General features: G+C 35.3%; 1 protein-coding gene across 4 annotated transcripts; it reads left to right on the top strand.

Annotated features, from left to right (window-relative positions):
- The first annotated feature begins 822 nt into the window (after positions 1-822).
- LOC306886524 (G protein-coupled receptor 137Ba-like) lies at positions 823-25,230 on the top strand. 4 transcript variants are annotated; one of them, XR_013785636.1, is made up of 8 exons: positions 823-1,558; positions 15,010-15,059; positions 17,184-17,412; positions 17,583-17,732; positions 19,930-20,055; positions 22,203-22,327; positions 23,384-24,222; positions 24,284-25,229. XR_013785636.1 is itself a non-coding variant. In XM_079443698.1 (7 exons), exons 1-7 carry the CDS (start codon positions 1,049-1,051, stop codon positions 23,610-23,612), a joined length of 1,419 nt encoding a protein of 472 aa, XP_079299824.1. In that variant the 5' UTR covers positions 851-1,048; the 3' UTR covers positions 23,613-25,230. The 4 variants fall into 4 exon arrangements, 2 of the variants coding, with proteins under 2 accessions (XP_079299824.1, XP_079299823.1); XR_013785637.1 differs by having other exon boundaries at positions 870-1,558; positions 23,387-24,114; XM_079443698.1 differs by having other exon boundaries at positions 851-1,558; positions 23,384-25,230.
- The last annotated feature ends 1,472 nt before the right edge of the window (positions 25,231-26,702 follow it).

Below are 26,702 nucleotides of genomic sequence, written 5' to 3'. Positions count from 1 at the left end.
AAAACAACATGCGCACACGTTGTCCAATTAAATTTGTGGGGAGGGTTTAACGGTGAGCTGAACACCAATCAGAAAGCTAAATTTACAACGTATCCACTGAGCAAACCAATGAGAATGAAGTAGGCGGAGGGCTCATGGCTCAGCGGCGACAGTCGTTTGAAAAGCCTGTCATTTTGGCTCTAATGGAACGTCCTGTTTCCATTCACCGCTATTTCAAATGAGAGCCAATATGGCGACTAAAGCGCATTGTTTTCCGGTGGTGCCCGAGCGTGATCGCTCCTTACATTTGATAATAGCTTTTTTTTTTTACAGAGTTGTTTTTCTTTGCTCGGAGGGAGCTGCCTTGCAGAGATTTGGGGATTTTTTCCTATACTTATTTGTTTTCCATTCCTTACTTACAGATCATGCATTGCATGCATAAGCCACTGCTTTGTACACCCGTCAATTTATAAACATAAATTATCCAATTATTTTGCACACAATTATTTTTGTTATGTTAGCTATTAAAATAAAATCTAACAAATGTAGCCATTGCAAGCTTACAAATACAACATGCGCAAACGTCCAACTATTATTTAAAAACAACAATGCCCATACTCTGAAAATAAAAACGTAGAGATCCAGAGGCAAGACATACAAAAGACAAATGATTGGTTTCTCAAAAAAGTAGGCGTCAGTGTATATTGCTTTTCGGCGAACGTACTTGAAAAGCCTCTCATTTTGGCTCGAATGCAACAGAATTTTTCCATTCAGCGCTATTCAATCAAGAGCCAACATGGCGACCGAACCGCGTCAGATTCTAGCCTTTTCCCATTGGTCAGTAGGCGGGGCCAGAGCAGCAACGCTAGCCAGCTGATCTCTTTTTTTCTAGAGCTTGAGTTGGTTTTTCTTAGCTCGGAGGGACCTGTCTTGCAGAGATTGGGGACTCTGCAATTTTTTTTAATTGTTTGTTTTCCACATCGTGCTTCTAAATATCCGAGAATTTGCTTTAAAGTTTATTCCACACGAAAACAACTTAGCGCAGCCTGTAGTTTTTCATTATCAGCTCATGTCATTTGTAATTAAGTTTGACGTTATTCAGTTTCTCCTGATTTCAAAACGTCTGCATGAAAAGTTTCATGGGAAGGGAAACGGTAGAGCGTTCTGGATAAGTCGACGTGATAGCGAGCATCCCGTCGATATGTTGTTTTTACTAGAAAACCAGGTCAGTGTCAGTGTTTGGACGGACTCCGCCGAGCTGATCCAGGCTGCGGTTCCTCCGTCTGTGCGGCTCGGTCTCACGGTTCTCTACACGGTTTTGTATTCGCTGCTCTTCGTGTTTGTTTACCTGCAGCTCTGGTTGATTCTGCACTACGGACACAAGCGCTTCAGCTACCAGAGTGTTTTTCTCTTTCTGTGTTTGCTCTGGTCGGCTTTGAGGACGACACTGTTCTCTTTTTACTTTAAAAATGTTGTTCAAGCAAACCAGCTACAGCCTTTGCCGTTCTGGCTCCTCTATTGTTTTCCAGTCTGCCTACAGTTCTTCACCCTGTGTCTGCTCAACCTCTATTTTGCTCAGGTAAGCCCCACTTTGCTCTTACCCCAATTTGTTTTTGTTTTGCAATGTCTTACACACCATCAAAATGCGTCTTTATGATGTTTGGTGGTGTAATTAACATGCAAAATCAATGTAATTTGTTATATAGAGAGAATATGAACTCTTTTGCATTTAGTTAGAGTGCCATTTGTATGCAACTCACATCTAAGTGGGTCCCTCCCACCAAATGTGTTTACTTCATATGACTGACTTGGAGCTTCATGCTGTAATTGCGATTAAAAGCATCGTCAGACAAATTATGTTGTTTAAGACATTTAGAGCCATTCATCATGTTCATCATGGGACAAGAGCACAGCTGGAGGTCATCAGTTTCTGTTCAAGTCCCTCTGCTTGGCCACAACAGTGCAGTTCACAGGACAGTCTGAATGAGGACTATTATTCCCACTTTTGGCCCATCCTTCCACCTTTTGTAAAGTCTTTGCCGTCTGTGAATGCATAACCTCATCATGCATGGGATGAAATATTGTTCATCTCCTCTCCAAAGCTTTAGCACAGGAGAACAGAACATTACAGGCCCTTATTCGATTACTGGAAAAGAAACAACTACTTAGTTCACACAAATGACATTTATTTTTATTATTTACACATGTACATGTCAGCCCAAAGCTGTTTGAGTTTCTTTATTCTGTAGACCACAAAAAAAGATGTTTAGAAGTATGTCCACGCCGCTGTTTTCCTTACAGAGAAAGGGAATAGTGATCAAGGGCTGTCAAGCTCCAAAAAGTACCATAAAAGTAACATAGCATATAGTGCAATATAGCTGTACTGACTACTAAGTCATTGGATGGCAGATAATTGTTTTGTGATAGAAACTGACAAAAGTGGTTGAGCTACAGACATTCCTGTACTTCAAAAGTAGAGTATATCAATAGCAAAGTTATGGGTTTGATTCCCAAGGCACTGTAAGTCGCTTTAGATGAAAATGTCTGCCTAATACATAAATGCTATACGCCTTTACCTAAATTCATTAATTCAGACTTATATGCCCTCTAGAAGCTTGCATTCTTCAAGTGAGGGACGCATTATCGTGCCATCCCAAAGACCCACAAAAACACTTTCACAGACTTTTTCATTAACTGTTCCCATCTGGTGGAATGACCTGCCCAACTCAATCCAAGCAGCTGAATCCTTACCCATCTTCAAGAAACGGCTAAAAACTCATCTGTTCCATCTTTACTTGACCCTCTAACTCTAGCACTCTCTATTCTAATTTTATTTTATCTATATGTCTTTTTATTTAAAAATAATAATAATAATAATTACCTGTACTGCGTTAGGCTAACCAATACTTGTAATAGCACTTGCACGTTGTTGCTCTTTTGTTGGTTTTGATTGCTTATGTCCTCATTTGTAAGTCGCTTTGGATAAAAGCGTCTGCTAAATGACTAAATAAAATACAAATGCAAAATTTAAGTCGCATTATACTGAAGCTCTAAAATCTCCTTTGCGATTTGAATATGCACTTATATTTAAAGTCGGATGTGATGTCTTGATGCGTCATATCTGAATAGGTGCAAACGTGAATGAGATATTCAGAACTGCATACAAGCGGTATTACATACATTTATGGTGCTTTTATTATTATTTTGGTAGCTTGAAAACCCCTGGTCACCATTCATTTTATTTTTATGAAAAACAGAAGTGTTATTCTGCTAAACTTCTCTTTTTTTGTTTCTCAGTAGCAAGAACTATTCCTTTAAAATACAATAATTGAAATATCTAATAAATGACAGGGTAGAAATATAATGTTTGGTCTGGAGGTCTTGTTTCACTTCTTTGGTTGAATATTTGGTTTTAAGCTAAATGTAATGTCATTGCTTATTCATGTCCCAAACTCAACAAATGTGTGCTTTGCCCTTTCCGTTCTGTCCGATATCACCCCGGCTCTGATATTAATCTAACCTTGCTTATATTGCATTTTTTTCCACCCGTAGTCAGCACATAGAGCCGTGGCACAATCAAACCTGACTGACAGGCCCTGCAGTCCTGTTAGATTTATTGACTGCTTTGTTTTATGCAACCACCGTTTATGCCTTCCCCTTACACCCACATTAAGTTGCAGAGGGTTGCTCGAGAGAGCTGGCCTTTGTTGTGCGTGTTCCTCGGGAGCTATTTGAGATGTGGGCATCGTACCGATACTGCCTGAACAGCGCGAGTTGGCATTTGAAGGTGCGAGCCAATCAGAGGCACCTGCTGCAAGAGCATTACATCACCCTGCTCAATCCTGTACTATTCCAGGCACAACAAAAGGGGTGTGCAGCATTCTGTACTGAGAACAGCCACTGCACAGACAAAGATGCGGAGCACCCCGACTCCCAAATGTCAGCCAAAAACAAAATCACATCAGTAGGGTACTGTACCCGTATGGGGTACGTATCCGAATGAGTCATTTGTGTGGCCGTGATCACCGTGTAGTGTTCTGTCCACTCAGTAATGACCTAATGACCACTATTTTAACTCGGCTGTTTGCCCCACATTCATTTTCCTTGGTAATTGGATGCAGAGATTAATGTTTCATGCTAGTTGCTGCAGAAACGGGTTAGCTGTGTGTCATATAGCAAGATCGCATCAGTTGTTTACTAGCTAGTTTGAATAGGAAATGCAGCATTGTATAATATAAATCTCTGCTGTAAACATTTCACACACATCTACTACAAACAAATATTATGTTTGATAAACAATCTTTTAAAAAATGTATTGTGCTAAAAAAAAAAAAAAAAAATATATATATATATATATATATATATATATATATATATATATATATATATATATATATATATATATATATATATATATATATATATATATATATATATATATTATAAATAATTTTAATATTGCTATATAATGTACATTTAAAAAAAAATATATATATGCATTTTATTAAAAGTAATATAAATATATAAGTATTAAATTATATATAAAATTGCATATCTATAGTATACACACACACAGACATACAGTATATAATTTTTTTATTTTAATACTTGTATATTAAAATATATATTTAATGTTTATGTAATAAAATACATTACATAATACATAAATGTATAAAGTAATATTACATAATAACTTTAATAATTACTATCTTTTTTTCATTTGTCAAATGTAAAAACATGCATCGTGGAACTCAATGTCTGCTGTTGTTTTTGCCGCAATAAATTTTGGGAAATGAAATTGCAACACTGTAAATAATGCATTTTATTCTTTGCAAGTGTTGTCGTATTTCAGTTTTCATATCTGTTCTTCCTCTGTCTTCCAGTTCCCTGAGGTGGCACCAAAGTGATGACCAATTAATTTTTCAAATTACACTTTCAGCAACTCTTGTGCGTGAAGGAAACATTAAAGGCGTGTGTACTGTGAACGCCAACTGTTTACGTGAAGCAGTAGCTCCCCCATGAATCACGTGTGATTTCTGCATGTAGGTGTGTGTGTGTGTAATGCGTCACATGAGACCTCATCAGCAGAGCCCTGAAAAGAAAAGAGATGGGCCATTTTTCACTCTTGTATATTTTCTGCTGTTAATGCAGTTGGTGGCACATTGTCGGCAGTTTTTGGTTCTGTCTGTGTGTTATTTTTAACATAATTTCACACGTAAAAAAAGAATGTTCCGGCCAGGTTCAAAACATGCAAAAATGTAGAAATATTTAATGACATCTGTGGCATGCTGTCAGTTATGCTACACAATAATTTGACTTGTCCCTCAGTTTACAAAAATCCAATACCATTACCAAAAGTCCTGCATCTCATGCAAAAGTTGCATCTTGGGTCTACGTGGTCATGACCGGAGTTGAAAAATCGGCTAGAACTTGGCATAGATATGTGTCAAGATGTTTTAATGTTTTTGAAAGTCTTTTATGCTCACCATGGCTGATCAAAATAGACCAAAATAATAATATTTTGAAATATTATTACAATTTAAAATAACTGTTTTCTATTGGAATGTATTTTAAAATGTCATTTATTCCTGTGATGCAAAGCTGCATTTTCAGCAGCCGTTTCTCCAGGATTCAGTGTCACATGTTCCTGCAGAAATCATTTTAATATACAAATTTGGTGCTCAATTTCTTATTAAAAGTCAGCATGAAATCAAAATTGACTTTATTTACTTCACTAGCGCACATTGCTAGTCTTGATGTGAACAATTAATCTGTGCAAGTTAATCCGCTGAAAAAAATTGTTTTGGTAATCTTTAATCAAAATCGGAACATTTACTTCCGCTCTGGAATGACATTACTTTTCTGATGATGTCAGTTTGACAGCTTGGGCAGAATAACCTTAAACACACACCTCCGACCGTTAGGTTGCTATGAGTGAGAGACCGAGAGGAGGAGCGCTAAAATAAAACCCTGCCCTCTATTCAATATTCAGTTTCTGCTGGAAATACGCTGAACACACTGAAATAAAGTCGGCAGTAACTTCCAGTTCACCATGAGTTTAACAATGTTGAAAATTGTTGTGCTGCTAAATATTTTTGTGGAATAGTCTAAACGTATTAACCACTGACATTTGAACAGTAGTGTAACCTGTTTAAGGACAAGAAGCTATGCTTTCATAACACCGTTTATTTATGAAAATTTTATTACATCATAGATATTCATGCACTTTTGCTTTTTACAAACTAGATGACAAATCCAAACCATGCTTTCAATAGAGCTTAACTTATTTTGAATGCAGAATATTCCATTAATAAGGGTACATAGATTTCAGTTACAAAAAAACTGAAAAGTAGAATCAGAAAAGTAGTTATGTAGTTATACGGTTGCGTAAGTTTATTTATTTGATCAAATGTTTTCTATAATTTAATATAGTTTTCAAAGAATGACATGTCCTTGATGTTGCTAATGTCAGGCCTAACGCAAAATCGGTCATCTCTTGACCATAAAATTGAAATTTTTTTCACATTTAGCACGTCAGACCGCAGAGTCATGGCTTCTTTCTGCAATCGTATCAGCCGGGAGAGTCTTATTAATTCAGTTTGCTGAGGAATCTTTATAATGGCCAGCCAAACAGAGGCATCGCCCCCGCGCAGCTTCATTACAGCTTACTGGAATGTTGTTTTCTTATTCCACACTCGCCCTCTTTGTCCTTGTAACCCATCAATAGATCTGCAAGTTTGGTGTAGATCATTATGGCATTAGGTGGATGCCTGTTCCTCACTGCTATTTACACTCCTCCAGTGCTTTTGTAAACTCAAATTTGAGGCCAAGTCACATGATGGGGATCAGTAACAGAAACGTGCTGCCTAATTTGTTTAACAAATTTAGGCACCTGTTTGAGATGTTTATTGGCTGGTCTTGACTGGAATGAATCACATTTCGCCCTTTGACAGCTGACTTGGAGAAGTTTAGGCTGGAATTTGTTTTGGGCTAATGATTTTAGCAGTTGTACTGTTGTGTCAGGAGAGGTTCGGGACAGCTGTTGTTAATCTGTAACTAGGCCATACTTACTTTGGCAGGGATCTCTAGGTACTGTAGACCTGCTTGTCATATAAAGGGAAGAAGTGGGTAACGAGGACGGTCCACAAGAGCATTGAAAGAAAACTGCTTGCTAAATTAGATGCTTGTTTGTTCCTGGTAAATGCAGTTGTTGTGGGTTGAACTTGACTTCTATACTATGTCGCTATCTTAAAGGGGACATGTTGTATTTTTTTTTTTTTTCTGTGTTTTTCCCAGACGCCCACTTGTTAGTCATGGTGTCTTGCACCGAAAAAATAGTTAACATTTTTTACATGACCATTTACCACCCTCATTTTCCTTTAGGACTAAACAGACTAATTTTGCTACTGTACCTTTAAGACAATCTAAATTATGTATTATTATTATTGTTGGAATATGTAAGAATGTTTAATGTTAAAGAAGCCTCTTATTCTCACCAAGGCTACATTTATTTGTTGAATAAATAATATCTAAGCAGATAAATAATATTGTGAAGTTTTCTATTAAATTTAAAATGTAATTTAATGTCACATGGTCCTTCAGAAATCATTCTCAAATCACTTGTTTTATTGTTCTGCTTTATATATTTTTGTGAACAATGTGATGCTGTTTTTTCAGGATTCTTTGAATAGAAAATAGAATATAGAAAATTGAATAGAAAGTTATAAAAAGTCTTTATTTGAAATAATCTTTTTTGTAACAACGTAAAAGTGTTTTCTGTCACTTTTGATCAATTTAATTAATACTCCCTGAATAAAACAGGGTCTAAATGAATAAAATATAAATATACATTTTAAAATATACAATTATATTTTATTAAAAATGTATTAATTTTAAATGTTAAAATATACATTATCATAATTGATAGCCTAAAAGCTACTGAAGGACTACAAGCCACAAACTCCTGTTTTGATTTCACGTGGTCTATGCTGTTTATCTAGTGTCTTTTTTTTTGCTGTGTATTTACAAAGCTAGTGTGGCATCACGTGAAAGTGTGACCCTTATGATTTCAGTTACCACAGCATGTTTATTCACACTTTTCTTAATGTTCCTCTTTAGTCACCTGTTCACATTTTTGTGGAGGTTTGTTTGCTGGCTCCAAACCTTATACAATCATTTGTGTCATGGGCATGTAAAGAATGACTCATTTGGCATGGGCTTTGTGAAATCATTTCTGCTCCGCAAACACACTTTCCCGCTTCAATGAGTGCAAGCTAATTAGAATCAAATAGATAGTGGGAATGATTGTGCCAAGGGTTGCTAAACAGGTTTCTTTAAGACGGTTGACAAAAGCTATAGATTGTTTTTATTTTATTACCTGGGCTTAAGAGTAGCGGTCATACAATAGGACAGTGTTTTGGTGCTGTTTTTTTTTTACTGTGGTATTGGGTGTGAGTTGGTAAAGCCTGCAGTTTGGGCATGAAGTTGGCATGCCTTGACCTGAAAACTGTTCATCATTGCTGTTTTGCACTCCTGTTGTCTTGAGTAGCCTGGTGTTTGACTGCTAGCATAGTCTGCTTCCACGTAAAGACTATATATTAAAGTTATCAACTACTGTTTTGTTATACATGCCTTTTAGGGATGGATAAAGCCAAAATTTATAGAAACCCATGTCTGACACAAGAAAAAAAATCATGTTTTTTGTCGTCATAATTATTACTATCTCATAATTTCATCTTTTGCCAGTTTCGCCATTTATCTCATAGCTATGATTTAGTATCTCATAATTTAATCTTTTTTAATAGTTTTAATGACTTATCTCATAACGATGAATAGCTCATAATTTCATCTTTTTGGGGGACAAAATCATGCCTTTTGTCATAATTACTAACTCATAATTTCAACTTTTTGTCATTTTAACCATTTTTATGATTTAGTATCTCATAAACTTATCTTTGGTATTACTTTTGACTTTAAATAATTATGACTTAGTATCTCATAATTTTGTATTTTTTGCCAATTCAGCTTTTTATCTTATGATGACTATCTCATAATTTAATCTTTTTGAATTAATTTTGACTACATGTCATAATTACGATTTAGGATCTCATAATTCTGTATTAATTTTTTTTACTATGGCTTAGTAGTCATAATTTCAATTTATGCCATAATTATGATAAAAATAAATACATATATTTCTTATGTTTCCATAGAAATTAGAACTTTGAGAGCAGAAAATTAAATTGTTGCTAAATGTCTCAAATAAAGCTTCTGAATATCTTTACACGGCTACTTATTTTTGAAAAGCACTCCTTGTTTCAGCATAGAAACCTACTATTTGCTTGAATGATTAAAACATATCCAGCCTGACTTTCGGCTGTTCACTGTATGGAATAGTTTGGCTCTTAACCATCCCAATGAGTCTGAGTTTGTAGGCCTATTTTCTGTTTTGACCTGCTCTGACTTCAGACATGATACAGAACCTCAATCACTCAGATGTGTTCAGTGAGGGCTCTCAGACACAATCTTGTACAAAAAAAAGTATTAAACAGACCAGAGGGAAGCGTTCCAGTTTTGTTTCCCAGTGTAGGTAGATGAATCATTGGTTTTAAACCTCCTCAGGGCCCTCTTGACATGAGGCACTGAAGGGGAAAGTGTATCTTTGCAGGGTTGTGTTCTGATTACCAAGGAGGAAACAGGAAATGTTGAGTTCAACCATTCTGTTCAGATGAACGCTTTCCTTCTTTTTGGTTTGGTAAATCAGTCATATGCACCGAGTAGTTGCATGTGATCTCCTGTCAGGCTACGCAAGCTAGAGCCATATCTCTGGTTCTTTACTAATTTTTTACAAACATGTAGACAAAACCTGTTTGGGTTTTTGTTAGGGCAAGTAAGTTTTATGTTTATTTATTTTTATTGAAAATTGGAATAAAATGTCTTGCATGAGTTTGTGTCATGAATAGCAATAACATTTCACACCATCAGTTAAAGAGGAAGAAGCTTACTCTCACAAAGTCTCATGACACCGAACCGCAGTGTTATGCACTTTCAAAAGCATGACTCAGTGTGATGTGCACGTCTCATGGTAAAAATACATTTTAAGGAATTGAGACACAAATCTGCATATGGGTCACTGAAAGGGCTTGCATATCATCCCTCTGAAAAGACTGCTGTCTGCTTCCTTTTTTTTGTCCTTTTCTGTGACTGGCTGAAAGCAGCTGGCAGTTTTGTGTGAGCTTAGTGCTTATAAAAGTCATGAGTTCACATTTTATCCCAACCAAAACATGTCTGTCATCGCTCAGAATACAGGCTTAACCATATTTATTTGCTCTCTTTTTTGTTTGCTTTGTTCTTTTAAAAAAAACTTTTTTTTGCCAATTTTTTTGTTTTTATCAAACAAACAAATAAATAATAATTAAAACATTTACATTGATAATTGGCCTTGTACATGTCTAGAATATAACTAATAACCGCTTTTAACATCCTAGCATTCTGGAATTGTTTTGCAGTGAGCTTTTTATTTTATTTATTTATTTATTTTTTTAAGAGAATGTAAAAATCTATTTATAATTTTTTTTCATCTTTTTTTCATATCTAATCTGTACCTTTCTCCACCTTGTGACTAACAAAACGTGCAATATCTGTAATATCTGCTAGCAGGCAGTGCCTGTGTTGAAGGTGGAGCGTGCTGACCTTGTTTTTGCCTGTAAAACTGTGTGGTTTGGGGAGCAGAGAGCAGATATACGAGCTTTTAACGCTGCCTTTTCTCAGTGAAAGCAAAGTGCTCAGGGCGACACGGGTCCTTTGAGCCTACCGCTCTCTCGTGAGATGACAAACGCGAGGTGCAGTTTGCTGTTTATTTTTGGAGCCTTTCTTCTGTTTAACTCTGAATCATGCTGTACTGTGTCCCGGTGGAGTCTGCGGTGCGTCTGCTGACAGGGAGACACATGAGTTTGCGATGTTAAAATAAAATCTCTTTTTTTTTTTTTTTTTTCGATAACGATAAGTAGACGTTATTTTGCAGAGTGTGTTATTGTGCTGATATCTGACTACCGTGGACAGCTGCAGTTTTTGATATTATTCATATTCTGTGTGGTCAGTTCATATCAGTGATTAATCTTTTCATTTGTTTAAATTGGTTTAAATTAAAACCTTTTAAAGCCATTTTTTCTAAAAGTCTACATCTTTTGAGTCAAATTGTTACATTTAATCAGTCAATTAAGATAATAGGACATTTAGGCTGTTACCAAACAAACAAAATCTGTATCATCAAAATTAATCTTTGCAGAAGTTGCATCTGAAGTGGCAATTAGATATATTTATACACTATTTAATGCAGCTCAGAGGGACATGGAGTGCTTTAACCAGTTACAAATGCATAATTCTTTGACATTTTAAACATAAAACATTGCCTACTGATATTTTAAAATTATTTAAAAAAATGAAAATAGACTTTAAATGTGAAATTAAAACCACCAGTAGGTGGCAGAAAGTCACTGTTAATAAGTGAGTCATTCCGATTGAACCGAATCATTTAAACAGTTGAATCATTCAGGAACGAAACATTAGCCGGGTTTCCAACCAAAGTTGCAAAATTGGAATATCACACAAAACCGTTTCCATCCAAAGAGTCAAAGAGAATAAAATCGGCACTTCTTAGTAAACTGGCACTAAATAGCCTATAGAAAACTAGGATAAGCTACTGAATATAATAATTTTCATATAAGAAAAATTAATTGCGCCTCAGAGCGAGCAGATGAAACACAATAAATGTCATTGCTTTCGGAGGTGGATGATGACAGACTTTGCTCAGGCATTTCAGAACGACCATAAAAACATTTCAGATGCTGTGGAACGAGATCATTCTGCTGCTTGTCAAGTTATCCCGTCTTTGATGCACTTGGAGGAAGTTATTCGCAAAATGCGTTTCCATCTCCCATTATTCGCATTAACCCTTTTTCGCACAAGTCAAAAACCACTTCAAGCGAGCGTGTAAACTTTTTTTGCGAATTAAGGGATTTATTGAATTTTGTGATCATTCTATGCATTTTAATAGACTGAATCATGCAGTGAAAGAACGCACTCTAAATGCCCGCGCGCACTGTTTAACCCGCTTCAGCACCACGTGTACTTATATGCGTGCACTCTGTGGGTGATTTGTTTGGTTTTTGCAAAATACTCTGTCAAATTGCACATTGTTAAAACAACAATTACGATATTATCGCAGACTATATCTATATCGCACATCCCTTGTTCACCTTATATTTTGTGATAATTTTCCGCTGTTTTTGCTTATGAATTAATACTTGTATTCAGTAAGGACACAATACGGTGAACAAGTGACTTTTTTATATATTGTGTTTTTGCCAAACTTATTTTTACTGGTTTCAAAAGTGAATAAATTAGTAAATAAATAAAGTTTTAATAAAAAATGCCCTTACATATGTCAGAATATCAGTTGACTTTCATGGCTCCTTTTTTCAGGAATTAATATTTATATTCAGCAAGAATTTATAGAATATTATAATGTTACAAAAGGTTCTTCTTTTAATATTGCTATTCAAGATGAAAAAAAAAATCATAAAAATATTAAGCTGCACAACTTTTGCAGCATTGAAAATAATATGAAATGTTTCTTGAGCACCAAATCATTGTATATAAAAATAATATCTGAAGGATCATGTGACACTGAAGACTGGAGTAATGATGCTGTAAATTCATCTTTGTATCACAGGAATAAATTGCATGTAAAAAATATTAATATAAAAACATTTATTAAAATTATAATATTTCACACTGTTTACTGTATTTTGGCTTAACTTCCCATTAGCAATGAATTAGAAAGTTGCTGAAAACTGTGAATAGAAATCTATATTTAATGTAAATATGGAGGTCCATATCTTGATCATATCATAACCATGATGATTTTTAAATGACCTTTTTAAAGCTATGTTTTCAGTAATGATATGGCCGGAAGGGAGACAGCTTTGCAATGTGAGCATTAGTCTGCATTTATTTGGGAAGAGTAAAGAAATGCTGTTTACGGTTTAATTTTACTACTTAACAGATGCAAAATGATATTTGTGAATTTTTATTTACGTAATGATTGAATTCATTGAAAGGTCACCATGAATTCATCAAGGAAGTTAATTACTTCTTCATGAAACCTTCAAATTCTATTCTAAGTCACTGTATATGCTCTGCCCTTACTGCAGTGCATACTAATAACATGGCATCTGTTCTCAATTGCACATGTGCCACTGATGGCTGTCAAGCGCAGGCTGTCAGACAGGTGTACTCGGTTAGTGAATGTCCACACTCTGCTGGTGTGTTCAGCTGTTTTCCACCTGAGGCCTCTTGCTACTTTATGAGCAATGCTGGTTCAGTTACACAGACAGTTTTTCTTGTAACTTTTGCAGGTTTGTCATCATAATTCTGTTTACAGAGATCACTTGATTCAGTGGGGTTTTTTTTCCTCTGTCCTTCTCATTGTGGTCTTCAATGTTGTCAGCCATGTAACTAGAGAAGAACAGGATTAGGATCCTACATGTGTGCGATCAGGAATGTAGACATGACGTGTGAGTTTTCACTGTTGTTTCTTAAATGAAGAACCTAGAAAATTCCCTTGCCTTATTGGAAATTTGTTTTCACTGTGCTCTTTCCAAGTTCATAACACATTTCACTATGTTCTGTCCGATTTCATCATGGTACTTAAGTTGTGTGTCACAAATTCACAGAAGTGCGCAGGACACCAACTTCAGCATAGTGTTTATAATGATTTAAAACTAATTGTAAATATGTGAATAAGAAGTTTAAAGAGTTTGAGAAACTATATTTTTCAGATGCCGACTAGCAGCAGTACGGTTTAGTCAGCTAGGCCTATTCGACTGGTTTTGCACGGGGTACTTGTTACCACCTTGTTTGTTTTTGATAGTGTCATGAATTGTCATGACGGAAAAAAAAACAGCAGGGGTACACTTGAATGAATTAATGATGTACATATAACATTTTGATTCTCTAAATGTTTTTTATAGTTGTATATATTAATCACTGTATCCTTTTTCATCTAATTTCATTTTCCAAGTCTCATGTGAAACTCAGACCTTATAAACGTTTCAATAAGTAGGTGCAGAAAGCTACAGGTGAGGTCTGTTCCTGTTTCAGTACTGCTGTGGTTTATATTGTACAGAGCTTAAAGATAGCCCTTGATGGCCTAGTATCATTACTTTGAAGTTTGTAGTCATGCATGTGTTTGTATACTACCAATGAAAAGTTTGCTGGTAAGATGTTTTAAAATGTTTTTGAAAGAAGTCTCTTATGCTCACCAAGGCTGCCCTTATTTGATCAAAAATACTTTATTTGATTCAAAACAACTGTTTTCTAGTTGGTAAATGTCATTTATTCCTGTGATGGCAAAACTCAATTGTCAATTTCAATCAATTCAATGAGTCATCTTTTTTTAATAAAAGTATTACTTTCTTTAACCCCCCCCCCCAGTGTTTGATCAGTTTAATGTCTTTTCCAAATAAAAGTATTAAAAAAACCTTACTGACCTCTATTAATGAATGGTAATGCTTATGTTGAAATGTACATTACCTGCTAATGGATGTTATGGACTTTGTGTGAATTACATGAAGGCTATGTCAGAGTGAAAACAGTCCGTGAATGCTTATCAGTGATGGTTGTGCAAGCTTGTGTAGTTGTGCTTACCTTGAGTTGAGCTTAGGGCTAGAGTTGCAAAGGCCTTCGGTATAACCAATAACTTACAATGGTTATTGAGCTCTTGGACTGTTTGCTTAACCAGGAGATGTTTCTGTTTAAACAAACTCAGATAGCCTGGTCCCTGGTCAACCTTATCTTTGCTTTAGCACAAGCTAGTCATCACTTGGCCTGTGAGCAAGCTTGAAGTACAGATAGCAGAAGTTTCTTGATGAAAACCTTTTTTCTGTTCTGCTCAAATAACCAAAGAGAGAGAGTTTGTCCTAGTCATGTTTGTAAGTAATAAAAATCTGTCCATGTCCTCTTTCACAGGTGATTTTCAAAGCCAAAGCAAAATATTCCCCGGAACTCAACAAGTACAAGTAAGTGATTTTCTTTCGCTGTGAGTGCTGTCAATGAATTAAATGAATGCATTGATACAGTATTTTAAATTGTTCTCTGATATCTACACAGAAGGTATGTTGCTTAGGTAAGGGCAAAAAATCTCCAGAAACGATTTTACATGTCCATTTACAACCCTAGGATTTCTCCCTAGAATGAAACGGTCTGTTATTGGCTTATTTGGCAGATTCATGAATAATAATGAGCTCTGCTTTGATTGGCTGTTTCACAGTGCTGCTCAATGTTGAGCTCTGCTCTGATTGGCTGTTTCACAGTGCTGCTCATTTCAGTAACTCACAGAAAGAAGGAAACACGGAGGAAAATATATATTTTAATACTTACTCTCGCAGTTATATCTTCGGGTAATTATACTGTATATAAACTGTGGACATCAGGGAGCCGTTATTAATACGCGAGGCATTGAAACTGCTTTTGAACGATCGGTCGATCGCGTTATAGTTTCACTTTCAAGATCTGCAATCGCACAAACTAATGGCTGGCCTAGAACAAGGGCGGGTTTATGCAAATGTTGGGGGCGTAGTGATCCCGACTGTTGCGTCACAGTCGGTGTTATGTTCTGATTCGCCTGTTTTTCAGTGCTCTTTTTTTTTTATTCACGAGATTTACATGAGGAGGAAACTATGGTGTTTGAGGCTCACGGTATGTCATTTCCATGTACAGAACTGTTATTATTTAACTATGCCAAGGTAAAGACAGTTTTTCATTCTATGGCACCTTTAAAGGGAAGTTCACCCAAAAATGAAAATTCTGTCATTAATTACTCACCCTCATGTTGTTCCAAACCCACAAGACCATCATTCATCTTCAGAACACAAATTAAGATGTTTTTGATGAAATCCAAGAGCTTTCTGCCCCTCCATAGACAGCAATGCAACTGAAATGTTCCCAGACCCAGAAGTGTAGTAAGGAAATGGGTCATGTGACTTCAGTGGTTCAGTGGAAATCTATACAAATATGTGATGATTCAAATCGGTTGATGTTAAACAAATCGTGGGGGTTAGGCTTTTATATGAATGTATCTGAGAGGAACTGACTGTCTTAGAAAAGTTTAGATGGTATTTTCTTTTCATTTTGCCTCTGTATGAAGTTGTGTTCATAAGCTTTGTTTACAGCGGTAACAAAGGAGATGGTTCACCTAAAAATTAAAATGATTTAATTTACTTGTTCAACATGTTCAAAACCTGTTCATGTTGATATTTTCCATACAGTGTAGGAATACTGAGCCTGTCAAGTTTCAGAATACTAATAAAGCACCATGGAAAGTTATAGCAGTATAGGAAAAGGCCAAAATTTGAGTCAGTGCATCAAGAGTGTGTGTGTTTTTTTTTTTTTTTTTTTTTTTTTTTTTTTTTTTTTTTTTTTTTTTAGAGTTTGGCTGCCTCAGTACTCATTTACTCATCTGCTTTTGTGTTCCACACAAGAACAGAAATCATGCAGCTTTGTAACAACATTAGAGTGAGAATTTTTATTTTTGGGTGAATTTTTCTTTTCTTTGGTTGAAATATCAAAAGATTTTAAAGACGTTTGAGCCAACTTAATACAGACTCATTGGGGTTTTTTTCTTTGAAGCATCAATCTGTACAAATAGGGCTTTGATCAGGTTATTAGAGTCTGATGCTGAGTGAAAAGCTTGGAGATTAAATCCCACCCAGTCCGGTCTGAGTCAGGATGAGTGGGAGGAGGGCATGTGGTGGAATGAAGGGGGAAGTAGGCAGAGGAGAAGATTGACACATGGCACAGACAGAACTAAGCAATGTCTTCAGTTCAGTGTCTTTGAGCGTTCACCTATTATTCAATATGATATATTTATTAGTGAAGCAAAATATTGAGTACATAGTATTATGTGACAGAGCTTGATTTTATTTAACAGAACACAGTAAAAATATATATTATATTATTTAGAAAAAATGCACTGAATCATGTATAAAATCATGTCAGGAATATTTAGTTGAGATAAAATGAAATAATTCAAATCGAATAATAAAATGTAGATGTTAAATTTGTTCACCTATAATTCACCCGTGACTTAATTTCATTTCTTTTCTTTTTTTCTCTGAAATAATTTTTCTCTCTACTCTCAATAGGGTGCCCCTGCGTCTAGGATTTCTGCTGGCCAGTGTTTTTTTCCTGGTGGTGAATGTGACGTGTGCCATGCTGGTTCAGGGAGATGTAGGTGAGAGTCAGGTGAAGGATGCCGTTCTGGCACGAGTGCTGGTTAACGACAGTCTCTTTGTGCTCTGCGCGATCTCACTCGCCATCTGCGTCTTCAAGATCGCTAAAATGTCTTCTGCCAATGTCTACCTGGAATCAAAGGTCAGTGGACAGGGATGCGGTTGGATTTGGAGATTACGAATTGGGATTCAGAGCATGACAGTGTAGCGTTTTCAGTTTGACAGTGCAATAACAACTAATTGCATTGAATGGTGTTGGAAAAGTAATTACTATTCTATCTAACTGTGGTGATGTTTGTGATTGTGATCCAGGGGACGTCAGTATGCCAGGCCACAGCCATTGGGGCAGCAGTTATCCTCCTCTACACCTCCAGAGCCTGTTATAACCTGGTTGTGGTGGCTCTTTCTCCTGAAGATCGGCCCAGCCCGTTTAATTATGGCTGGTACAATGTGTCTGACCAGGTAGTTCAACATAACTCTATATATTGTTAATGTTAATTCTAAGCATGATTCAGTATGTTTTTTTTTGTTTTTTTTAAATAATTAATACTTTTATTTAGCAAGGATACTTTAGATTGATCAAAAGGCAGTACAGACTTGCAAAGATTTATAAAGTTACAAATGATTTTTATTTCAAATAAATTGTACTTTTGAACTTTTTATTTTTATTTTTATCAAAGAATCCAGAAAAACATCTATAAAATGGTTTTCACAAAAACATTAAAACTGATTAATAGCATATTAGAATGATTTCTGAAGGATAATGTGACCTTGAAGACTGAAAATTTAGCTTTGCATCACAGGAATAAATTTAGTTTTAAAATATAATAAAAAGCTATTTTAAATTGTAATAATATTTCACAATATTACTGATTTTACTGTATTTTAATCAAATAAATGCAGCCTTGGTGAGCGTAAGAGACTTCAAAAACATTTTTTTTTAAATGTGCAGAGCCCTAACTCTTGAGAGAGTTTGTTTAATAGCATAAAGCTGATAAACCCTCATTAAACTTTCACTGTCCCAGATAAACAAGCCTCAGAAAGCTCACTGCTGTTAGTGTGGCACAGCTGTTTGAGTTAATAATCAATGCTGTTTTTACCTTTATGCGAGATGTATGAACTCAATATGTATTTATTCTTCTCATTTGCATAGTAGCTCATTTTTGTGTGCCCTGATTTAGCACTGCATCCTTCAAGAGCTGTTATGTGTCTGGTACAATTAAAAAGTATAATAGAGGCTGTGTAATAAATTACAGATTATGCCTTTTGCTGCATATTTACAAATGTATTTCTGTACTTTGTTGTTTTATATAAAGAGGTGTCGACGGCTTCATTCATTCAAAATAAAGTAATTCAACATGGATTATGCTGCTTTGCGCAGTGCTCCACAGAAACAATCCATTTGAGGGGATTTAGACGGATATGGGCTCTGTGGGGGAAAGGTCTTTGTTTTGTTATAAATAGCTCGGGCAAGGCGGCTGTTCAGAAAGGATGTGTGGTTGGCTGGTGGTGACCTAGTTTGGGTTCACCTCTGAGATGGGACGACAGGAAGCAGAGGTTCCCCTTATTGGCCTGCCCCCTTCTCTGACTCAGCTGCATATGTTTGGGTGGATCTCTGTTTGCTTATTCTTCATAAAGCTACTTTCTCATGAAAACCTGTTGTGAGGATTTGTTTCTCGCTGTTTTGATGATGCATTTAATTCTGGGATTGTTTGTCCTTTTTTTTTTAATCCTGCGTTGTCTGCAGTTTAGCAGATATTTGTGTGCATGATGTTAGTGCTTTTGTTTGTTGGAGGCCACCAGTATGTTTACTTGTTAGGGCCACTTTCCTCTATGGCTGCATGATTTGAGGAAAAATTGGTTTGCTTTTTATTTTTTTCGTGATAAAAATTGTGATTGCAATTTGATTGTATTTTTAAAAGCTTCAGGTTTGCTGTGCTTGTTTGTAGGGCTGCATAATTTATTGAACAAATAAAATCATTATGATTATAACAAATATTTTATTAGTTATTAAACAAAATAGGAAATATTATTGTAAAATAAAAATAATTCTATTTTTAAGAAAAAATTAAGTGCAACTTATACTTATAATTGCAATATTAATATTTATGGCTGTCTTAATTTAAACCATTGGGCAGATTGCATACGTAATATATAAAATATAAAAGTCAAAATAAGTCAAAACGTAAAATATAAGTCAGATTGCATACGTCAATAAATCACGCCATTTAGACACAGCTGTTTCTTGCACTAATTAAATATGACAATACGTGATGCATGACTATGTGACAAGTTATAGGTGAATAATTATTATTTAAGGAATTTGGGCATTTTTAATTTTTTTTTTTTTTTTTTTTTTTTTTTTCTCTCTCAAGTGCTTCTATTTAATTTCATATTTATTTTGGTTCTAGTTTTTATTTTTAGTACTTCAACTTTTTACACAAAGATGAAGTTTTTCATTTATTTTATTTTACAAAAACAATTCTAAATGGTTTTTAGATTACATTTAGATTATTTTAGGCTTTAGAAAACAATATCAACTCTGCTGTCTACTCTGACTAAGGTCTATTGGCCTTTACAGTGTACCGATACATCAATATGCTCAGAAGTGGAAAGTCCTCAATGTTAAATTTCTCTTGTATTGTGTTTGTGTTTCCAGGCGGATGTAGAGAAGATCAATGGGGAAGCCTATGTGGTCTTTGGGATCATCCTGTTCTTCTGGGAGTTGCTGCCCACCAGTCTGGTGGTGGTGTTCTTCCGAGTCCAGCGGCCCAATCAGAACCTGGTGAAAGTCTAATCCTGTCTCACTCCTCTAAATCTGTCCATCAATATCACAGCTGGACACTTACTCAATGATGAGAGCCAGCGATCGGCTTTTTAAGCCCCAGCGGAGAGTTGTTTTCCTGTCAGATAGAATTAATTACTCAGACATAGGGCTGCACGATTCTTGCTAAAATGTGAATCACGATTTTTCTCCATGGGAATTGAGATCACGATTCTCTTACACGATCCTAATTTTTTCAACCAAAATGTACTGCACTCAAGTACAAAAAAACCAACAAAAAAAACACAGGACATTCAGTATAATAAAGTGCTGGAGTAACAAAAAATTGTCTCTTTTCTTTATTTTAGACCCCTTAAAGTTAATAATTTTAAAGCTTTAAGTTGTTGAACATAAAAGAACATTAACAATAATAAATAAAAATATTCACATTCACACGGGGCGTCGGCGTCAACACCTCTCGTTTACTTTGAATGGAGTGACGTCAGGCGTTGCCGAACTGAATTGTGGGTCCCTCGCGTCGCTTCACTGGCGTTGCATGCGGCAGAAGTTGAAAACTTTTAAACTTTTCAAGCACCAACGCAGGTGTCAGCCAATCAGATTGCCTTATGCAAATACCCTAGCGCAGACGCTAGCCAATCCCGTTCATGCAGCACCAGAAAAGTATGTGATTGGCTGTTATCACTATGACGGCGCGTCAGCACCAGAGCCGTTGAGAAACAGAGTTGCGACACTCCCATAGGCTTCCATAGGAAAGTAAAGCGTGTCATGGAGCAGCCAATTGTTCCAAACAACCAATAGTTTCAGCATTGAAGCCCATTCATTTCAGCGCTTCTCAAGCACAGTCGCCAGAAATTTGAGGAAATTACAGCATTTTTTGCCATTTTAACGCAACATTTTTTGCCTCTCGGAAATCTGACCAGTAGTTGTATTTTATGAAACGCGTTATAGTTAATGTTTATTTTTAGATAATAGGCAGTATATGCTATATTTGCAGTTAGATAACGTGGATATTATATAAAATATTTTGATGAATACAGTTGGTTGCCTTTTTTTATTTTTTTAAGTATTTGCAAAACTTAAATTTAAATTTATTTTCATTCACATTTACTCATTTAGCAGACGCTTTTAGCCAAAGCGACTTACAATGTAGAAGCAAACAGACCAACGAAAGAGCAACAAAATACAAGTGCTGTGACAAGTCTCAGTTAGTCTAGCACAGTTCACATAGCATGATTTAAAAAAAAATAAATATAAATAAATAAATAGAATAGAATAGGTAAGTGCTAGTATTAATTGGTCAGATGGTGGCAAAAAATATGTCTTTAGATGTTTGTTTTTTCTTTTTAAATGGCTAAAACCATTTCTAGCATTTTTCTACCATTCATTGATATTCACTTGTGTATGCATATTGTATCTTATATTTTAACAATATTGTATTAAAATGTGAATAATAGATGACCATAGATGAAGAAATATATATTAATACAATAACACATTTTGCATACTGATTAGATTTCTTATACTCTTTAAATAATCATAACTTATTTCATCATTGGTCTGCACATCCACAGGAATAATTGTAATAAAAACACACAAAGTCATGCCTCAAGTCTCCAATCTTTAGTAAGCAGTTTACATTATATTTTGCATACAAAGAAATGTAACTGCCTTATCCTGTGTGTTGCATTGTACTATGTTTTTACTCCATAGTTAAACAAGAAAAACCCATGAATATGATTTCCATTAAACTCCACAGACAAAATGCTACTCTCAGTGTATTAAACAAATTAATAAATGGACGTTTTGTGTTAATATTTGCCGGAAAATGCTGCAAATATACCCGTTGTTGTATAGAGAAAAGTGATCGAGATTTATGATTGATTGGTGAATTAATAGTGTTTTGTTGTTGTGTGAGTGTGACCAATAACGCGTGAATGCAGCATCATCTGAATGCAGGGAAATACACGGAAGTGAATCGTATGAATCGAGATCGTGATTTTTTTTTTCTTCGATTAATCGTGCAGCCCTACTCAGACGTCTGCCCCACTGAAAACAACATCCCATGCTGCTGTGTTAGTCACGTATTTGCCTGTCTGTGTTGGACCAGTCATACAGTTTTATTTATATTGTGTATATTGTTTCCACAGACACCGGGTGGCATGATCAACAGTCACAGCTTTAGTTCCAGGGCGTATTTCTTTGACAACCCACGCCGCTATGATAGTGATGACGATCTGTCTAGAAACACAACTTCCCGAGGAGAAAGATGCAGGTGTGTGTACTCGCATTTGTAAAAACAGAACACAAACTTCTCAAGGATAGGAGTGTTATATTTACTTCTAGTTAAAGATTTATGAAGTTTTTAAAAGAATAGTTCATTTTTTTTAGTTCAGACTAAAAAAGACTAGCCATTGGCCTCTGAAATGAAAGATTTAGGAACCAAGTTACTTCTATTTTTAAATGCTTTACAGAATTATTATTAGTGTTACTAAATAAAAATATTAAACAAAATTGGAAATTATTATTCTAACATTTTACTGAATGTTTTTGAATGTCTAATCTAGGCTGCATTTAAGTGGTCAAAATACAGTAAAAACAGTAACATTGTGAAAAAAAGTATCATTTAAAATAATTTTCAAAAGATTTCTATTTTAAAATTTTAATTGAATCCTTTCGATGGCAAGCTGAATTTTCAGCGGGCATTACTGTCATTCTAATATGCTGATTTGGTGCTCAAGAAACATTTCCACTTATTATCGGTGGTGAAAGTTATGCTGCTTAATATTTTTGCCAAATATCTTGGAAACTGTGATAAATTTCTAACATTTTTCAGTATTCTTTGATGAACAGGAAGTTGATCAAAAACAAACATTTATTTAAAATACAGACTTTTGATTAATGCATCCTTAATGAATCGAAATTTCTTAAAGTGATGATGATAATAAAGTAATAATATTAATTTAAAAACAAAAAAAACATTACTGACCCCAAACCTTTGAACTTTCGTGTAAAATGACGCCAGCTGAGTAAGTCATTTCTGAAATCAGTAATGGCTCTGAATGACTAAGTCTTATTCAAATCTTTAACTCCCAAGCAAGGCTGCTTCATGAAACTTTCTAACTGACTCATTAAAAAGGACACGTTCATTAGTCATTCGTTTGTGAACCACAATGATGGCACACTTGTCACACTCAAAAATATATATATTTTTTTGCATCTTCACAACTTTCCAAACTTAACATTTTTCTTCAGCTAACTATCCCTTTAATTGACACGATTGATATATCAGTTAAATTATATCTCTAAGCCTGAAGGTTCTGTTTTCCAGCAGTATCCTGTCGTCCACGCCGCAGACGGGCCCAAGTTGGTACGGCTCGATCCAGAGGAACAGCAGCCTAACGGCGATCCCTCACCTGCTGAACGGCCCCCAAACATCAACCGCCCCTCTTCTCTTTGCCTACGGTAACATTCAGACCAACCAACACCACAATTACTATTCCACCCCCCAGAACTACTACTCAACCTCCCAAACACACTACGCCACCCCTCAGAACTAAAGTAGATCCTTCTGTGGAATTGAGGTTTGGCTCAACCAAGACATCATCGAGCAACGCTTTATGGTCGTCTTCCCCCTCAGTCAATTTATCTACCCACATTGATGCGGCAGGAATTTAAAGAGACCATAAGGTGATTGGGGGAGGTTTATTTGGACCAAATGGACTAGCTTTTCCAATGTTCTCATTTCTGAAAACCATCCATCCCATCACCCAACATTGGCGCAATGAACTCCCCAGAGCCTTCAGCACATGGACTCCCCTCTGTGAGTTGGGACGTGCTTTTTGCACTTATTGTGGGCCTGTGTTTCATATTTGGATCAGTTGGAGTAGTTGTAGGCCAGAATGTGGTGGTGGTGGTGGCGAGATTTTTCCATTTTTTTGGAGAGTACGCTTTTATATTCCACCATTTTGGAGAAAGAGCAAGACCATCCGAGTCCATCCAAGATGATCAAGTGAAAGAGCATTCTGGATCCGTCGGTACTAGGATCCAACGTGCACTGATGTTAACATGTGACTCTTTTCTTGAATTCCTTTATTACGTTGCCAAAGAGCCCATGCTTAAATCCAAGGTAGTACATTTCCACGCTTCCCAAAGACAGAAAGACACCCAGTTCCTACAATCCCAGAAACAATCTTCCTCGTCACATGTATCACACTAGACTGAGATCTAGTGTGATACATGTGACGAGGAAGACTAACTCTACTTACACCCTCTAATATTTTGGTACTTGGCTTTTGAAGGACATTTTAGGCTTATATCAGTAGTCAAAATCTAGTATATCATCATAAATGGTGCCATCGTATGATTTTCCTAGCCGAAAACGTTTCACACAAAATTAATGTTTGTATTGAACACGTTTCATAAGCTTTATATCATCATTCCTGTATAATTGTATTTCAGGAGCGTGATTGGTCAGCAATCGATGTCCCATATCCAGCTTAAATGAAGCGGCCCATTCCATTTACCTAAAATAATCGTTTTGTGTTTTAGCAAAAAAAAAAAACCTTATTTTTTTTAATCCCCTAGTTTGCTGCTCCATATGAGCTGTGTACAAGATATCAACAATCATTTGGATGAAGCAATCATTAGTTGTGGTGTAAATATTATAAATGGGCAGCTGTGTGATTTGAATCTCCATATGCACCTGCTCTGTTATTTGATTTATTTTGTGTTTTAAATTGCGTCTTGCAGGGTCTTGTGTATGCTGTATGAAAAAAGCGGATGATTTTAATTGATTTGGACGTTTTTAAGCCTCAGCCTCGTGTCTTATTTCCTTTCTTTCTGCCAGCTAATGTGTAGCAAAGCTTTTCATTTATGAGAGAACTTGAGCATTAATTGATGTAAATGTTATGCGTTTGATCGAATCCTGATTGGGTTCATTTCCTGACAAACCGCAAGCAGGATGGGGCTGTGTATGAGTTGGTTAGTTTGTTTTATTTTTCTATTAATTTATAAATGTGAGTCTGGTCTGAAATGTTACTGTGAAATTTATATCAACTCTTGAATCTCGCAAAAGAGCAAAGCCTTTTGAATGTAACTCGTTTACCCATGTTCATATTTTATTAAAGATGTACACAAGCACTACCATAAGAAAATAAAGTTTATTGCACTGTTTTAAAAACAAGTTTTGTTTTGATCAGAGTCTGTGTCATTTGGTGTTATTTATTATAAGAAGACTACAGGAAATTTGTTTATTGCAGATAGCAACAGAAGTAAAAATATAAAAGTTTTTTATTTTTTTCATCTCCAGTGTTTCTGTATCTACAGTTTTTTTCCTTCAACATACCAGTGTTCATTTCTCTTGATAGCGGTCTAACACGTCTAACTGTGTTTTCATTTCTTGGCTGAACTGCTGGCCACAATTGAATTTGTAGTGGTTGGATCTAACCGAGTCTCATGGAGCAGCTTAAATTAGGACCGAAGGGCCTGTGAATATCGCTTCTACCTCTAAGATCGTCAGCCGTTCATTCAGTGCTTTGATTCCTATCAATACTTGCTATTAATTCATATAATTGCTCAATTTAGGTTACGTCAGACCTTTGTTAGTTACACCCTACAGCTCAATTGGTAGATGGTGGAACTAACAATGTCATGTTTGATTCCTAAGGAACACATTTACTGATTAAATGTGTATACTGAATATACTGAAATGTTAAATTAACAATGCATAAAACAATGTATGAAGGAATGTAAAAAAACAAAACAAAAATGACATATAAACCTCCCCAACACACTTTTAACATTCATCGCAAGATAAATGCAAAGCGTATGCGCAGCTCAATACAAACAACATGGAATGTTTATGAAAAACAAATACAGGACATTATTTAAAATAAAAGTGATCCCTTTTTGAAAATGTAATGCTACTAATAAAAAACAACATTTATCTTTGAAAAAAGTACATTCAAAATATGAAAATATATTTTTTAAAATTAATGCTGGGCAACGATTAATCACATTCAAAATAAAAGTTTTTGTGTACATATGTGTACTGTGTATGTATATCTAAATACACATGCATGTATATATTTAAGAAAAATATTTTATATAATTATATATAGAAATTATGATATGTATAAATTTATACATGTAAATATTTTCAAAATATATACTGTATGTGTGTGTCTTTACGTATGCATAATAAATAAACAGTACACACACATAAACAAAACTTTTGTTGTGGAAGTGATAGTTGCACAGCACTAAAAAAAATGTCCTCTTTTTTCTTTTGTAATGCAGTCAATATGCTCAAAAAATCTAGGTGCTGAGGCACATAGTTAAAAACTACAACGCTTAATTTAACTCATATTTTTCAAAATATATTACACCTATAACGAAATGAAAACTTGGCTTTATATAAGCAAAATACACAAATCAAGTGTGAACCATTTGGAGTATATGTATCTCCATTTAATTCCTGAGAAGCTACGTTATTTTATGGTCACTTATTGTTTCGTTTTTTTACATTTAACATGTGAAATCCATTTTTGTAAGAGAAATAAGAGTGCAAACTTTACCCCTAACATTACAGTTTTGTGACTAAGGTGCTCAATTCTTAAGGGATAAAACAGCAGTGCTGTTAAACTGTA

Source organism: Barbus barbus, assembly GCF_936440315.1.
Source record: "Barbus barbus genome assembly, chromosome: 20".
Taxonomy (NCBI): Eukaryota; Metazoa; Chordata; class Actinopteri; order Cypriniformes; family Cyprinidae; genus Barbus; species Barbus barbus.
This window is presented reverse-complemented; position numbering and strand designations above follow the sequence as displayed.